Source organism: Chenopodium album, chromosome 3 (assembly GCF_948465745.1).
Source record: "Chenopodium album chromosome 3, dcCheAlbu1.1, whole genome shotgun sequence".
Taxonomy (NCBI): Eukaryota; Viridiplantae; Streptophyta; class Magnoliopsida; order Caryophyllales; family Amaranthaceae; genus Chenopodium; species Chenopodium album.
This window is the reverse complement of record NC_137836.1, coordinates 77,280,894-77,298,157: the sequence shown is the minus strand read 5'-3', so window position 1 is coordinate 77,298,157 and position 17,264 is coordinate 77,280,894. Positions and strand designations below refer to the sequence as shown.

Here is a 17,264-nt window from a genome sequence, read left to right as displayed (position 1 = left end):
ATTGCTACCCTTTCAGGTTTTAACGATTATAGCGTTTACTGATAAGCTGAATCTGAATACATTTAAGATCCTACTGAGTGTTGGCCCAACATATGCTGTCATGAATTTTGTGGAGAGTTAGTATTTTATCAGTTTACTCTTATTTCAATTTAAGTTCTTTTTTGTTAACACTCTGCTGCTTTTCTTTTCTCTTCATTCAAGTAAAAAATTGTAAAAATTTGTGACTATAGGTTGCTTGGATGTTCTGCTTATGTTTGGTGCATACACAACTGCAAGGGGCATGGCAATTTCAAGGCTTATTATTAGGTTCTTTTGGTGGAGTTTAAGTACTGCTGCTGTTATCTATTTCTATCTGTGAGTGTGGATCTCTCATTCTCTCAATCATGGCAGCTAAATGTTATCCTTAAAACGTTTGCATTCTGATTCTACCTATATATGTGAATTGTAAATAGGAGGGTTCTGCAGGATTGGAATAAGCAGCAAACTAATTCATCATCTTTCCGCATTTATATTCTTATGCTTGGTGCTTATGCTGGAGTGCGGTTTGTTTTTGGTGTATTATTGAAGATTCCTGCCTGTCATACATTGTCTAAAAAGTCCGATCAGTCATTCTTCCAATTTTTTAAATGGATTTATCAGGTAAGTCTTGGATTGACACGTATGAGCTGGCTTTTCTTGTTCATTCACTTATAAATGCTCTTTGTTACCAGGAGAGATACTATGTTGGACGTGGTCTCTATGAAAAACCGATAGATTATGCCAGGTTTGCTTACCATGCTATGATGCTATCTGCTTTTATTTCTAGTATAAACCCGCAAAATCTGATAACCTACAACAGATTTCCTCTGAAGGCGATTTAAAGCAAACTTCAATGCAAATGACTTATAAGAGTTTTCCTAGACGCCTTTTTCTATATCTTTTTTTTAATTTTTTTTTTATTATTATTTATTTCCTTCAATTTGTTCTTAAATACTTATTGTGATTTGCATGCTTTCTTGTGCCTTCCCTTCCCCACTCTTCATATTTTCTTTCAGATACATGGCATGATCAACACTATTTTATGTTGTTCAAATCTTTTACATTGGGATTTTATGCCCTCAAACTCCTCTAATTTGGAAAGCAGGTCTTTGTGGTTGTTTCTGTAAGTGGAAATCAATTTGATTCTTTATTAACCATGTATAAGCTTGTATCTGCCACTTTGAGCTCTATTGTCTGTATGGGCTCACTTCAGCCCTTTACAAATTACAACTCTAGAATTATTGGTCTTTCAACTAAAAACTGAAAAAAAAATTATTCTATTTCCTATTCTGCAATTCTCAACTCTAGTAGAAGTAAGCAGTCTCAACATTTTGTTTGATCATGTAAGTTACTTTAGAACCAGTGTCATCTTCTGGCGGGCTATAATGCCTCTCTTTTGCTTATTCTCTTTGCAAGTTCATAAGGTGTTTTTGTTGTACCCACATTGTGATTTAAGCTCTGTTTGCTTTTGTTCCTTTTTAAGCTTGGCTCTCTCCTTACTAATCTATGTTATTTTGAAGTCACTTTTGTAGTTTTTTCTGAAAGAGGTTTTACTTGGATGACTGATATGCCCTTGATTTCAAATTGATTCAGATATGTTGTCTATTGGTTGGTGATCTTTGCAAGCAAATTTGCGTTTGCTTACTTTCTCCAGGCAAGTGTCTTGGTCTTTTTCTCTTTCTACTGTAGTAAAAACTATATCCTGATCCTGGAACTAGGTTGTGCATTCTGGTCTAGATTTATGTAAAGCTTTAAAATAATGAACATTTGGTTTTAAGATTACTAAAAGTTCATATAGGGCTAAAATTTTGAAAATACAATTCTTATATTACTTGAGCAGTAAAATAACATTTAAAAAGTTATGAACCTGGCAAATATTAGTATGAATTCTTTGAATTCAATTTATATTTCAGGCGAGGACATCATTGTACTTGTTTTTTCGCTAATATTTCTAATTGACACCTTATTTTTTTTTGACAACCATTTATCACATAGTTACCATTAATCTTTGTCACGTTATTACCATTAATCTATAATAATTTCTCACTTTATTTGTCTAACAAATTTCCTAAGATATAAATTTGGCCAATTTTTCAGATTAAGCCCTTAGTGGAGCCTACAAGAATTATTGTGCAGATTCGATTCGATGAATACTCATGGCATGATTTTGTATCAAAGCGTAAGAACATCCTTTGCCTGCAACTCTCCCCCACCCCACTTCTCAAACGAAGTCTATTTTTGTTGATGCATTTCTTGTGCTGTATTTTCCAGATAATTATAATGCGCTTACCGTAGCAAGTCTATGGGCTCCTGTCATTGCTGTAAGCTCCTTTTTACATTCCATGTTCTTTTGTCTTTCCATTTTGCTCTCTTTTATAGTAATTGCAATATTATGAGGGTGATAATTAAGAATCTCATCTGAGGAGTCCTATAGATGAAATAAATTAGCTAAATAGTGTAATGTACGTTTGGTTTGGAACTTTCCAATAGCTGAAGTGTTATCATTTTTTTGGACAGAGGACACAAAGTACTTAGAAACTATTTTGGATTAAGATTACCAGAGTTTTTTTTTTTTTTTTTTTTTTTTTTTTTTTTTTTTTTTTTTTTTTTTTAAGAATATAATACAATTATAAATCACACCTCTAAGTGAGGGGTTATTCATTTATTTTCATTACCAACCTTTAATTGAAAAAAAAAAAAAAAAAAAAAAACTTGCCTATCATTCTGCTTATGCAAAGCCACCATAACACTTTCCATTCTTATAATTGATAGTGTGTAGTTTTATGGTCCACAATCCTTGTCCAATTTTAGTACCACCAGCAGGACGTCAGCACCATTCTATCTCTCCCTCTCCCCTTTCCCGTGTCCGAAACAACACCTTGACCCATAGGGTGAAGGGATTGTTTTCCGGTGCTGGATGGGAGAGAAACCGAGAATTGGGTGGGGATGTGGCCACTCCTACCTAATTTGCAATATGCTTCACGAATTGCTCAATTTTTTGTCGCTTTTGAGGCTGTGTTCAGTATGTGTTTTGGGGGCATAATTAATGTAGTTGACTCTATTATTCGAATCTAAGGATAAATGACTATTGACATTAGGGTTATATGTTTCCAATTAATTATATGATTTCCTTATTTCAAATAATGCAGATTTCTAGTTTGGATATTCTTTATTCTTTCTTTAGTCATACATGTAAAAGGTAATTGAAAAAAGCGGAAAGCAACAAGTCTACAACACGAATCAGAGGAAAGTTATATCAAACTTGTTAAATGATAACATCAACGGAAATTTCATCAAATGCCCCTGAGTTATTTTTTTATTCACGAAATACCCATAACAATTTTCAAATTCACCATATATCCTTGAGTTTAACAAAAATGTCACAAAACGCCTTAATGACTAACGGCGTTAACCTCCGTTAATCATTAAGACTAAATTTGCCATGTGGCATGCTAGGATTGGTTTTCTTTTAATTTTTAAATTTAATTAATTAATATAATATAATTATAATTAATAATAAAAAAAAACTAGTAACTTAAAAATAAAAAACCCCAGCTCTCCTGGCAGCCGACCGCTGACATTAACCCCCGCGCCGGTGCCGGCGTGACCGCCGGCGTCAAAGAACCCCTCCTGTGCCGGTGAACCGAAATCGCCCCTCCCCCTCCCTAAACCACCGCGCCAAAACCCCAAAATCGAAAACCCCAAAATCGAAATCTAGGATTATTTCGACTTGGGGATTTCGATTTTTGGGTTTAATTAAAGTGCCGAAGATGGTGGGTGCAGATTTCACCTGATCTAGCGCCGACGCCATCCCGAACCGGACTCCCAGCCGGCGCCACCCCCTATGTTAAAACCCCTTTCTCTCTCCCTCGAAAACCCTTCCCCTCTCCACCACCGACATCCAAACTACCATCGCGCACCGGAGAACCTAACCCGACCCTTCCCTTGCCGTCTCCACCCCTGAACCACAACGCTGAACCCCAAAGTAAAAAAAAAACCCCAAAATTGAAACCCTTGATTATGATTTTTAGGGTTTCGATCTTGGGGTGTTAGGGTCGTTTCAGGGTATCGATATTTGGGTAAGGTGGCGGCGACAACGTGGGGAGGGGACTTGGGTTGCCGGCGAAGGGGCTGAGGGTGGTTGCGTGATATAAGGAGGTGGCTAGGTTAAGGTGGCTGATGGTGGTGGGGGTTAGAGGTGGTGTTTTTTTTTTTTTTTTTTTTTTTTTTTTTTCTTTTCTTTTTTTGAAAACTGGTGTTTTATTGTTTTTTAATATTTTTTTTAAACTTTTTTTTATAGTTATTATTTAACAAATTTCAATAATAACCAATAATACACTTCCACGTGGCACAATTAACCCTAATGACAAACAGACTTAACTGCCATTAGTCATTAAGGGCGCTTGGTGAAATTTTTGTTAAACTCAAGGGTATATGGTGAATTTGAAAATTGTTATGGGTATTTCGTGAATAAAAAAATAACTCGGGGGCATTTGGTGAAATTTCCGATTAAAATCAATCTCTTCCTCACATGTATATGACGCAAGTGTCTACTGTATAGTATTTAGATCTCAAATAGGGTAGAAAAGTTATATATAAGGAAAAAAAATAAATGAGGAGATAGTTAAGTCAAAGAAAGTACAAGCTGATGTTCAGTCGTGTGGACCCCCCTCTCCTTAACCCCTCTTTCTAACTTTACCCAATTCCTCTATTCTCATTTTGGATTAAAAAGCAGGATCTAAACTCTGCATAACTAGAATAAGGTCACGACAACATGTTCGAAATTACGGTTTTGGTTGCAATCACAGGGAACAGTTTTGTTGTCGTAGAAAACAAAATGATGTGTTGATCGCGGATCTTGTTGTGATGCAAATTTGTTTCCAGTCTTAGGATTTTATAATAGTTGTAAGCTATTAGAATAGTTAGATTAGACTATGAGAGGCTTAAAGCCATTACTGGGTAGACAATGGCTATTTTTCACTGTATCCATGAATAAAAAGTAACTGTTGAGTGAAACATGGGATGTAATGTTCTGGGGTTAGAACTTTTGATTCAAATTAATTGTAGATTTCCGGAAAAACAAACCATAACAAATTGTCTCGTTCAAATGAAAGTCCTTTACAATGCAAAACTGAAATTATGCGATCATTATTTGCACTTTGGTGACAATATTTGAAAAACATGGCCAAGCCAAACTCAAGAGAAGACTAGAGGAGAGAGATCCACCTTATGAACAAAATTCCCTGTTTTTGTCTTTTTATTTTATTTTATTTTAATTTTTTTTTTACTGCTTTGTGGTTAGCTATTTTTAGTAAGGTAACAGTTAGTTTTGACAGTTGAGTAAGGTATAACAGTGTTGAATCAAATTTTGTTATTGAATACTAATACTCCCTCTAATTTTTTTTAAGTTTTTGACTGACTTTAATATTGTAAGAAGTAAGTGGGTAGTTGGGGCATTCAAAAATCATTATCAAAAGATAGTGGGGCAAATAGTTTATTGGAAAGTAAGTGATGTGATAGGAGAGAAATAATAATGAAAAATCCTAACACGAAAACTTCATTGTGGTCCATTACAATGAATTATTTGATGCGGATCAAGGATCTTGGTTTAGATTTATTTTGTTTAGGATTTATTTTTTTCCTTATTTTATCGTGTTAGTAGTTGGTTTAATATTATTAGAGTTTGTTAGGATTTAATATTATCTTTTTAGTTAAAGATATCCTATTGGGCATGGGATTGTATGCCTATAATTACGATTATTTTCATCAATAGAATCATATGCTTTTGAGTTTAAAATAATTAATTGTGAGATTGATTCGCGTGAGTTAATTTTGAAACGTTGCTTTTCTTCTCCTTTGAGTCGAAAAGATCAAAGCTTGTTGAATTAGGTTTAACCCTAATTGCTAGTATCCCTTCCCGTGGTTTAATCCACATCATCATTTCTGTTACCGTGACTGTTACTATTATCACGACCAAAACCACATTTTTTCTCCATGAGAGGATACATATATATATATATATATATATATGGATGCATTGATGATAAAATAACTCTCGCACCCCAGCTGCAACTTTGAGCTAGTCAAGTATAAAGCAACTACAACCCTTCTCTTCGGAGAAGCATTGCAAATTATATAAGCTCCTGCATCAGACCTATTGCACAATTAACTTGTGGAAGGAAGTAATGGCATTTTATGCTTTGTTTGATGGGAGGATTGGTTATCTTTTTATGACAGATATATCTTTGAAGTCCAACTTAGAGTATTACAAAGTTTGTATGATTTTCTATAAATGTGTGTTTGTCCAGCTATTATAATTTTGCTATTTGTTATGAGTATGACATAAGTCTTGTAGTGTACTGTGTTCTGCAACTTGTGATCCTTTTATGCTGACCTCCACTTGACCACTAATGCAGATATATCTTATGGATATTCACATATGGTACACGCTTTTATCGGCTCTTGTAGGTGGTGTGATGGGTGCACGAGCTCGACTTGGCGAGGTTTTTTTTTTTATTTTATTTTTTATTTTTATTTGATGATTCTTGTATATTTACATAAAATGGTTTCTGGATAATAAAGACTGCTGCATTCTAAAAATGCCTTTTTTTTTTCCATTTAATTTACAAGCCTCTTTTATCATAAAACAATACTACCTCCGTTTTTTATTAGTTGACACGTTTTGACTTTATCACTATTCACACACTTCCTTTTGACCGTGTATTGGGATTTATTTGTAATGAAAAATATAGTGATGTGAGATCTTGTTAGAATCGTCACAATATATATTATCTAAATATCAACTTTTTATAATTTTTGCTAATCGGAAATTGAAGATATGAACAGTTAAATTTTTGCATTGACAAACGTGACTAAAAAAATGTGTCAACTAAAAAGAAACGGAGGAAGTATTAAATTTCATCCCCTTAAGGCCTCAATGCCCTTTGTCTATTTGTGCTCCACTTATTGATCCAATTTATATGTTCCTTGCTAAATCTTGTCATTCTATTGCAGATACGTTCAATTGATATGGTGCATAAACGATTTGAGAGCTTCCCTGAAGCCTTTGTGAAGAATATGGCATCTTCCAGAACAAGAAGGTGTGATCTGCTGGTGCCTACCTGACATTGTTGTTTTGTTTATGCTTTCTTTGCTATATGTTAACTTCTAGCTAATTAGATTTCCTCTTACTATGTAGTGGATATGCTTGTGTTTGCATGCTTTGGGGTTGTGTCTTTGTGTTTTTCTTCTACTGAGGCCATTATAGATTAAGAAAATCAATTTTATTTGCAAGACATGCTATTTGACCCATTATATGAATTATGAAAGACAATACAACACACAGCATAAAAAGTGGTTCAAAGGTTACTTATATTGAAGAGTTTGTATTAAAATTATACATCTAGGCCTGTTGATTATTTACTAGCTCCCCATGAAGTAGGCTGCTAAAACTGCTGTACTTTAAGGCCCTTTATACTTCAATTTTTTTCGACTTATATCAGACTTTTTTCTTCTCTGACCATTTCAGAGAAAAAAAGATTTTATTTGACGATTACTCTTTTTACCAGATTAAATAAGCTATTTTTCAACTCCATAAGTTTGTTTTCCTTTTTTTTTTCTCCTGAAAGTAAGCTCAAATTAGTTCAGATAAGAAATAAATTCACGAGAGAGAAGCTCTTCCCTCAAAGATTTTTTGCCCTTTTCTTGAAATTCCACTGCCCCTCTGTCTTTTTTTAATATATATATATTTTTTGAAATTCTACCTTACCTCCTTATCCACCACCCCTCTTCACCCCTCCTCTCCTCCCTTCCTTTGGTTTTTTCTCTTTTTCCGCCGCTGCAGCCATCGTCGTTGCCGATGGAGATTCCAAGTTTAGCAAGATCTTTTTTGCTTCTTGGCCATTCTGGCAGCTCCTGTGGATTGTTGTTGTTGGACGCTTCATGTGGGCTGCTCGTTGATGATTGCTGTCCTTGAATCAAGCAATTGTAAGATACAATCAATGTGAATGAGTTTAAGTAAGTATAGGTTGAAATGGGCCAAATCTTGGCATTTTGAAAAATTCCGTACCAAATTAGGTTTGGCAAGCCTTAAATCCTGTACATACCGGCTGAATTGCGATTTACTAGCCGCACTATTATTCCGTGATTTGGGGTACTAATATGCAAGTGATGACACAATTTCTTCATAGATCAAACAACACGCAAGCGTAAAACAAGACAACACTGGGTAGAAGGCTTTTGGAATTTACTAATTACTTCCTTCTAAAGAGCTTTATTTGCTAGTGCACGCTGGTTTGATAGTAACATAATAACAAATTGATTGGTGGTCAGGTATCATAAATAGTTGTCTACGTATTATGAATCTAGAAAAGTAAAGAAATTAGTTAAAGAGACTAAGCAAAGAAAAGTGGGATAGTAAAAGTGGATAAAAAAAAGAGAGAATATATATAGGGAGCTAGAGAAAAAGGGCAGTGCAAACCTAATAAGGGAGGATATAAATTCAATTTTTTGAAGTTTTATATAAGGGGGCTAGGATAGAAATTCAATTTTTTTTTGAAAGAGAGGCTAAGAGATATATAGAGAAGGAAAAATTCAGGTTTGACTAAACCATACGAAGTGGCAAAAAAAAAAAAAAAAAAAAAAAAAGTGATCTGTAGCTGCTAATTGGTGTTTCTATTAGAAACTGTTTAATCACTTTTAATAATTAGTTAATGGGTGTTGGTTGTCTAAATGGACAAAAAACAAAACCTGTTCATCAAGGAGTTTTAGGTCATTAATTTACCGACCTTTTAAAGTTTTGCTGTTAATATAGGACTCTTATTATATAGTAGTTTATTTTTGTTGGACTTAAGTGGACATATTGAATAAAATGGGCTTATGATTACTATGATATGATGTTCATCTAACGAATATTAATGGTACCTTGCAGATTGATGGCTTTTGATCGACAAAATTCTGAGGTATTTATATCTATTTTATTTAAACGGGGATCATCAAATCATGTAATAATGTTATTCTGAGATGCGTTCATATCTGTTTTGGAAAACTAAGACTTGTAAATCTGTCATTTTAAAATTCAATGTGTTGTATGATATGTTTAAAAAATTATAATGGTGAAATTAAAATTTTCATCTGTTCTTTTTATAGGAGAATAAAGAGGTTCGACATTTGAAGTTCACTGAATTTAGTGCCATACTAATTACAACTGTGAAACCCTAAAGATAGATTTCTGACTTGACTTTTCCTATTTTTACAAAATCTCAATTGTAACTAGTGATTTGTACTTGCCAACCTAGCATATGAAGAATTTCAGCTGTGATTAAGTCTTACTTGCTTTCATGTCATTGAAATATGGATGGTGGAGTTGGCGATGGATAGCTGGAGCTAACATGGGTGAGTGGTTGCCGCGCAGAATCAGAGGACTGTAATTTATTCAAGACTGACTGTTTTTGCCTACACACCAAATAACAGAAAATAAAGAGAGATGTTGAAACTTTGATTAAAATGCAATAGGGTTTATAGAACCTAGCAGCATTATGCTGCAAATTGCAACGAAGTGCGCTCTACACAGATAAATTCTAGACAACAAGAAGATAAGTAAGGCAGAAGACAGTTGATTGGATTGATTTGGCCGAAAAGCTTGAAGAGTTTTCTACTACAACTAAGGCTACTACTAAGATGTTACAACTTTTCTGAATGAATCCCTCTTTCCTTCACTCTAGCTATTTAAGTCTCTTCTAACATAATACATGTGACTAGCCTTAATTACTAATAACAACTAAATTTGTCTTCTTTCCTTGGTGCCAAAATAAAGCTCTTAAAAGTGCATCTGTTCTGATCACATGTCCCCTGCTGCTGGGTGTTGTTGTTGCTTGTCTTGTGGTATGCTCGGTTTGTTTGTGTTGCTTGTACCCTCCTGAATTTGCTGCTTTCTCCTGTGATATGTGTATACAATAGGCGGCCTTGATTGGTTCGTTACATTACTTCCCCCACAAAAGAACCACCTTGTCCTCAAGTCGGGAAAACGATCAAGGATCGAAGTAGCCTCCTCCCACGTAGCCTCAAAGTCGGGTAATCCACGCCACTTCACTAGCACCTCTTGCACAACAGACTTTCCTTGTACCAGTCTGCTATCAAGGATGCTCTCAGGTTCGACTTCCAACTCAAGCTCCGGAGTGATCTGATCAGGAATCGTGGGAGAGCTCAGGTTGCTGCCGATTGCTCGCTTGAGCTGTGACACATGGAAAACGGGGTGGATGCGGCACTGATCTGGCAGCGCTAATTTATACGCCACCTTGCCCACTCGTTGAATGACTTTGAAAGGCCCATAGAAGCGTGCAACGAGCTTCTCAAAGGGCTTTCTAGCTAACGAGCGCTGTCGATATGGCCTCAATTTCAGAAACACGAAATCCCCCACTTGAAATTCCTCCTCTCTCCGCTTAGCATCTGCATATTTTTTTATCTTAAACTGAGCTCGAATTAAATTCAATTTAAGCTCATCAAGCATTAAGTCAAGCTCCTTCAATAACTCATCCAATGATCCCACATAAGACCCACTCGTGCTCACCTTAATGAGTTTAGGTGGATCCCGCCCAAACAACACTCGAAAAGGAGACATTAGGTGAGTGGTAGCCGTGTTATAAGAGAACTCAGCCCAGGGCAGCCACTTAGCCCATGCCTTTGGGTGATCCCCCACAAAACAGCGAAGATAAGTTTCAAGCCCTTTGTTAACCATCTCCGTTTGACCGTCGGTTTGGGGGTGGTAAGAAGTGCTTCTCTTCAAATCAGTACCCTGTAGCCGAAACTACTCCCTCCAAAACGAGCTCAAGAACACCCTATCCCTGTCGAACACAATACTCCCCGGAAAACCATGTAACCGAACCACCTCTTTTACAAAGGCCTCTGCCACGGTCAAGGCAGAAAAGGGGTGGCGCAACCCAACGAAATGGGCATACTTAGACAGTCGGTCTACCACCACCAAAATGGTATCGACTCCCTTTGAGCGCGGAAGACCTTCTATGAAGTCCATTGTTATATCTTCCCAAACCTCACTCGGAATCGGCAGCGGCTGCAATAAACCGGCTGGATTTTGTTGTGAGTGTTTGTTTCTTTGGCAGGTATCACAAGCCCGCACATACTCCGCGACATCACGTCTCATCCCTTGCCAAAACCATTCCCCAGCCATTCGCAAGAAAGTTTTTGTCTCCCCTGCGTGACCCCCTTCCACGGAGTCATGGTAAGCCCGCAATAGGGTGGTTTTGATGCCAGAATTTTTAGGAATCACCACCCTCCCTTTATACAGCAACCTTCCTCCTTCAACATAGTAGCCCGTAACCCCTGTTCCTTCCAAACTTACGTCTTTAATAGATTTCAGCACTGCATCTTCTTCAATTTCCGCCTCCAGAGACTCCCAATTTACTCCCTGTGTACTGATTAGGGCACCCAACTCACCCTCATCTTCGCCACGCCTCGAGAGGGCGTCCGCAACCCGATTTGCCGTGCCAGTTTACATTGCAAGTCAAAATCAAACCCAATTAACTTGCGAATCCATTTTTGATGTTCCATGGCAACCTCATGCTGTTGTGTGATAAATCTAAGCTGTGCTGATCACTTCTCACTATAAATCGACGGCCCAACAGATAGTGTTTCCATTTTTGTATCGCGAGACAGACCACCATCAATTCTTTCTCATACACCGATTTCCCGCAGCTCGTCGGACCTAAAACCTTGCTGTAGAACGCAATAGGTCGGCCCTCTTGCATCAAAACGGCCCCGAGACCAAAACCTGAAGCATCGGTTTCCACAATGAATTCTTTGTGGAAATCGGGCATTGCTAACACTGGTGCTTCTGCCATGGCGTGCTTGAGCTTTTTGAATGCCTGAGTAGCCTCCACTGGCCACTTAAAATTATCTTTTTTAAGCTGGTGTGTGAGGGGATGGGCTATATGAGCATATTGGCAAATAAACTTTCTATAATAGCCCGTCAGACCCAAAAAGCCTCTCAACTCTCTTAAGGTTTTGGGAATGGGCCAAGTAAGCATGGACCTCACTTTTTCTTGGTCCACTGCCACCCCTTGCTTAGAAATTATATAGCCTAAGTAAGCAACTTCCTCTTTCCCAAATTCACATTTTTTCTTATTTGCATACAAAGTGTGCTCCCTCGACGTGTCTAACACTACTCGTAAATGCTTGACATGATCTTCCTTACTAGTGCTATAAACAAGAATATCATAAAAAAATACAAGTACAAATTTTCTCAAGTAAGGGCGGAATACCTCGTTCATGAGCGATTGGAAGGTGACCGGAGCATTAGTTAGGCCAAATGGCATAACCAAAAATTCATAGTGACCCTCATGGGTGCGAAAAGCCGTCTTGTGATTGTCTTCGGGTTTCACCAAAATTTGATGGTAACCGGCTTTGAGATCAAGTTTCGAAAACACTTGTGCCCCATGGAGCTCATCAAGGAGTTCATCTATGACCGGAATCGGATATTTGTCCGGTACGGTCTCCTTGTTAAGTGCCCTATAATCCACACAAAACCTCCACGAATCATCTTTTTTCTTGACCAAAAGGACCGGGCTCGAGAAGGGGCTAGTGGATGGCTTGATGATTACGGCGGCCAACATTTCACCAATAAGCTTCTCTATCTCATCCTTTTGAAATTGAGGATATCGATAGGGCCGAACACTCACCAGATTACTCCCATCTTTAAGAACAATAGCATGATCTCGCCCTCGGCTCGGGGGTAATCCCTTAGGACTTTCAAAAACCTCCATATAGTGCTCAATTTCGGGCCTCAAAAATTCTGGAATTCCCTCTCCATCCTCACTGCCCACACCCTCCATGTGGCTAAATTCCACCAAGATCCCACCTTTTTCCTTGCGCAAGTTTTTAACCATGGCCTTTAAAGTGACTCCGGTGCGTGCTAGGGAAGGATCTCCCTTAACACATGCGGTTTGGCCATTCAATGTGAAGCTCATTTCTTGAGTCTTCCAATTTGTGAGAACCGTTCCCAATTTTTCAAGCCATTGCTCACCAAGGATAACTTCCGAGTTTCCCAATTGTAGAGGAAAAAAATCCTCCACTATTTCCACCTTGTCACCCAACTTGAGGTGCACCCCCTACACAAGCCTTGCCCCTTTACGGTTTTGCCATTTCCTAGTGATACGCCGAAAGTACCACTCCCCTCCACCGCACCCCAACTTCTCAACCGTATGCAAGGAGATAAAATTATGAGTAGCCCCCGGGTCTATCATCACCACCACCTATACTCCTTTAATCTCTCTGGTCAACTTCATTGTCTTAGGATTCGTAATTCCTATTAATGAGTGCATCAACATAGACGCGGGAACCTCGATCTCTTCACTTGAGGGGCTTCAATGGCAGCAAACTCATGCCCTTCCTTTTCCTCTTCCCCCTCTTCTACCAACAACACACTAAACTCCTTGGCACGACACACATGATTGAAATCCTACTTCCCATCACACTTAAAACAAAGGCCTTTAGCCTTTTTGTCTTGAATCTCTCTTTCTTTTAATCTCCTTACACCTCCAAAGAATCTGGAGTGGCTTTGTTTGAAGTTGATCCAGTGGACCCAATAGATCCAACAGAACTTTGGGCCTTACTTGCTGACGGCCCAGATTGGGAAAGGGTAGGCTGGCCGGCCCACTTCCTCCCAAGATTTTGCTAGTCGGGCTTAGAAAAAACTCCATTTGGCTTCTTTATCCCTTGGACCTGATTTCTTTCCTCCACCCTAGTAGTCAGGTCCATGGCCTGCTCTAAAGTGAATGGATTTAACATTTGTACTTCGGCACGTATGTCCTCCCTCAACCCATTCAAAAATTGACCCTTCATCAGACTCTCCGGCACATCGGAAAGCAGCACGGCCTTCTCGATAAACTCCCTTCGATACTCCGCCACCGTGGAGGCGTGTTCGACTGCAAGCCACTGCTCGTGCAGTGAACCTACGTTGATTGGCCGAAATTGCGTGAGAATGCGATGCTTCAGATCCTCCCACCCTCGCATTGGCCGCCGACGATTCTCCTATTGATACCACCTCAGACCATCTCCCTCCATCGACACCATCGCGGCTTGGAGTTGCTCCTACTCTGACAATTGATAAAACTGGAAATACTGCTCCGCCCTCAACAACCACCCGTCGGGGTCGTTGCCGGAGAAAGTGGGCATTTCCAACTTCCGAAATTTCCAACTTCCCTGACTACCGAAGTTTTCCCCTTGGTCTTGCCCCCTGAACGGTCGAATGGGCGTCTCTCTGATTTGTCCCTCGCCGTTGTTCATACCAAACCCACCGGCGCCCGACGCTTCCGCCTCATCCTCCAACGTCACCGGTGGCTTCTGTCTGGTACGTATGGACTCAATGGCCCCAAGCATCTCCTCGAAAAATTTATCCTGGTCGCGCCTCACCAAGGCCACTTGTTGGGTGTGGTCCTTTCGGAATCGTTCGATCCTCCCATCAAGCCGCTGAGCTTGGTGTTCTGTTGTTGCTTGGTGAACTGCTCTGTCAAGGTCTTCTGGAGAGCCTTCATACTCTCCGTGATGGTTTTGGACAAAATGGCTTGGATGGAATTTTCACCATCTCCCACCTTTGAGGCTATCTCCAACACATGACCCTCAAGGGCTTCAATGCGTTGAGTGTTCGATGCCGGAGCCATACCTGCTCTGATACCAATTGCAACGAAGCGCGCTCTACACAGATAAATTCTAGACAACAAGAAGATAAGTAAGGCAGAAGACAGTTGATTGGATTGATTTGGCCAAAAAGCTTGAAGAGTTTTCTACTACAACTAAGGCTACTACTAAGATGTTACAACTTTTCTGAATGAATCCCTCTTTCCTTCACTCTAGCTATTTAAGTCTCTTCTAACATAATACATGTGACTAGCCTTAATTACTAATAACAACTAAATTTGTCTTCTTTCCTTGGTGCCAAAATAAAGCTCTGAAAAGTGCATCTGTTCTGATCACATGTCCCCTGCTGCTGGCTGTTGTTGTTGCTTGTCTTGTGGTATGCTCGGTTTGTTTGTGTTGCTTGTACCCTCCTGAATTTGCTGCTTTCTCCTGTGATATGTGTATACAATAGGCGGCCTTGATTGGTTCGTTACACAAATCTCCAATAGTGACTTTAGGTCACAACTCTCACAAATTTTAAATTTTTTATTCACAACCCCTTCTCTTACTTTATGTACAATGGAATCATTCCCTAGGACAATTCTAGTTGCTGTCTTTTGGCTCGTGAGTGGGTGGCTGGTTGTTGTCTTGCAGCTTCTGTGGTGTTTACTCATCATTCTTGCTCCTCTGGTTTTGTCTTCTTTTCTTAGCATACTGCAAGCATACAGGTGGCCTTCCTTGGGTCATTGCAAGGACAACGAGTTCTAGTTTCTGCGCTGGTGAATGGTGGCACAGAGCATGTGGACTGATTCTGGTAGAGGATAGAGAATGAGTTTGGAAATGAAGAAAGAATGAATAGGGGAGGTGTGGGAAATAGACTTTTGAGGAGAGAGAAATCTTCTGTAGCTGCAGTTAAAGTAACACAACTCAAGTGTATGAGACTGATTAAGACAAGCTGGTGAATTGAACATTGTTTATAGGATTTGGGCTAACTCCAAAATTGAAATTTTTTGGTTCCCAAACACTTCAATTCTCACAATCACTGAATAATAATTTTTTTTTCTTAAAACACCATTGGATTATTGCTAGGAATATCAGATATCATTTGGTATAAGTCATTAAATCATTGAATGCCTTATTTTTACTTTGGAATTTACATATACTAATGCGTCTATGGTTCTGCCACTTCTTATATAATGCTTCCATTGCACACGGGATAATGCACATGGTATATGAGAGTGGTCATAGTGGGGTTGAAGGCATTTTTTGCATTGGATTAACTAGAGTTTGAGAGAATAAAAAGTCTTGGAGTGGGCAAGCCTTCAAGAGAAACTTTAGAAAGGGCTATTTTGACTTTCTATCCTATTGGAACTGCTGAAATTCTGAAAATGGATGATGTTGCATTTACTTATGAACATAGGAACTAGAAGGCTGCCAGAATATTACTTGTCCATGAAAGGTTTTCTAATTTGTTTTTATTACTTGCAAATCTAACAGGAGGATAACAAGACATTTGCTGCCATTTTTGCTCCTTTCTGGAATGAGATCATCAAAAGTTTGCGTGAAGAAGATTTCATCAGCAATAGGTATCAAATTAGTGAATTACTGTGACCCTTGTCTTATAAATTTGTTGCAGTCTTGCAGAATTATATTGGTCTATCTGGCTTTCTTTTGGCACTGTTGAAAATTCTGACATGGGTTTGCCTTTAGGGAAAAAGATTTGCTCTATATGCCCAGTAACTCTGGTAGCCTTCATCTCGTTCAGTGGCCTCTGTTTCTTCTAAGTAGTAAGGTAAACTTTGGTGCCTCTGTTCTTTTTTTAATGGTCAGATTTTGTTCGTCGTTGCTCTTCATTCTGTCTTTCATCGCTGCAGATTTTGATGGCTATTGACCTTGCTAGAGACTGTAACGACACACAAGTGGATCTGTGGAATAGAATCAAGAGAGATGATTACATGGCTTATGCTGTTAGGGAATGCTATTATAGTATTGAAAAGATCTTACATTCCATAGTTGTTTGTGATGGGAGACACTGGTATATTTTCTATGACATATCATTCACATTTGTCAATCACCTGTCAGTTTTTGGCATTATTGAGACAAATTGAAAAAAAAAATTTCGTGTATTTTTTTTTTTTAAAAAAAAAGGGGGAAAGATTGAAATGTCTACATTTGTTATTCCTTCAAGATATATATCAGATCTTCCAAACTAAGATACTGTATCTGGTTTCCGGTTCTCTATTCTTACTGCAACATTTTATTGTAGGGTTGAGAGGGTCTACCAAGAAATCAATGGTAGCATCAGGGAAGGTTCGCTTGTTCTAACCTTATTGCTGAAGAAGATCCCCTCTGTACAATCAAGATTTACCGCATTGACAGGGCTTTTGGTGAGCTGTTCAAAGTGAATAATTCCACCATAATTTCTTACAATACTTTATATTTACATAAATTAAAATCAATTCATATAAAAACAGATAAGGAACGAAACTCCCGAACTCGCAAGGGGTGCAGCGAAGGCTCTGTATGATTTTTATGATATGGTGACACACGAACTATTGTCACCTGATCTCAGGTAAAACCATAAAGTCGTTAAATTTTAATGGTTTTGGTGATTATAT

At 38.4% G+C, this 17,264-nt stretch overlaps 1 protein-coding gene across 1 annotated transcript in view; it reads left to right on the top strand.

Moving 5' to 3' along the window:
- LOC145624294 (callose synthase 10-like) overlaps positions 1–17,264 on the top strand; it is a 52,290-nt gene that overhangs the window by 18,452 nt on the left and 16,574 nt on the right. The window contains exons 14-28 of the mRNA XM_081677291.1: positions 17–116; positions 231–354; positions 453–639; positions 711–763; positions 1,612–1,672; positions 2,116–2,197; positions 2,290–2,339; positions 6,435–6,521; positions 7,033–7,118; positions 8,948–8,978; positions 16,144–16,232; positions 16,357–16,438; positions 16,521–16,681; positions 16,913–17,033; positions 17,121–17,218. Of these exons, the coding sequence (XP_081533417.1) occupies positions 17–116; positions 231–354; positions 453–639; positions 711–763; positions 1,612–1,672; positions 2,116–2,197; positions 2,290–2,339; positions 6,435–6,521; positions 7,033–7,118; positions 8,948–8,978; positions 16,144–16,232; positions 16,357–16,438; positions 16,521–16,681; positions 16,913–17,033; positions 17,121–17,218 (1,412 nt within the window). The remainder of the gene's footprint in view (positions 1–16; positions 117–230; positions 355–452; positions 640–710; positions 764–1,611; positions 1,673–2,115; positions 2,198–2,289; positions 2,340–6,434; positions 6,522–7,032; positions 7,119–8,947; positions 8,979–16,143; positions 16,233–16,356; positions 16,439–16,520; positions 16,682–16,912; positions 17,034–17,120; positions 17,219–17,264) is intronic.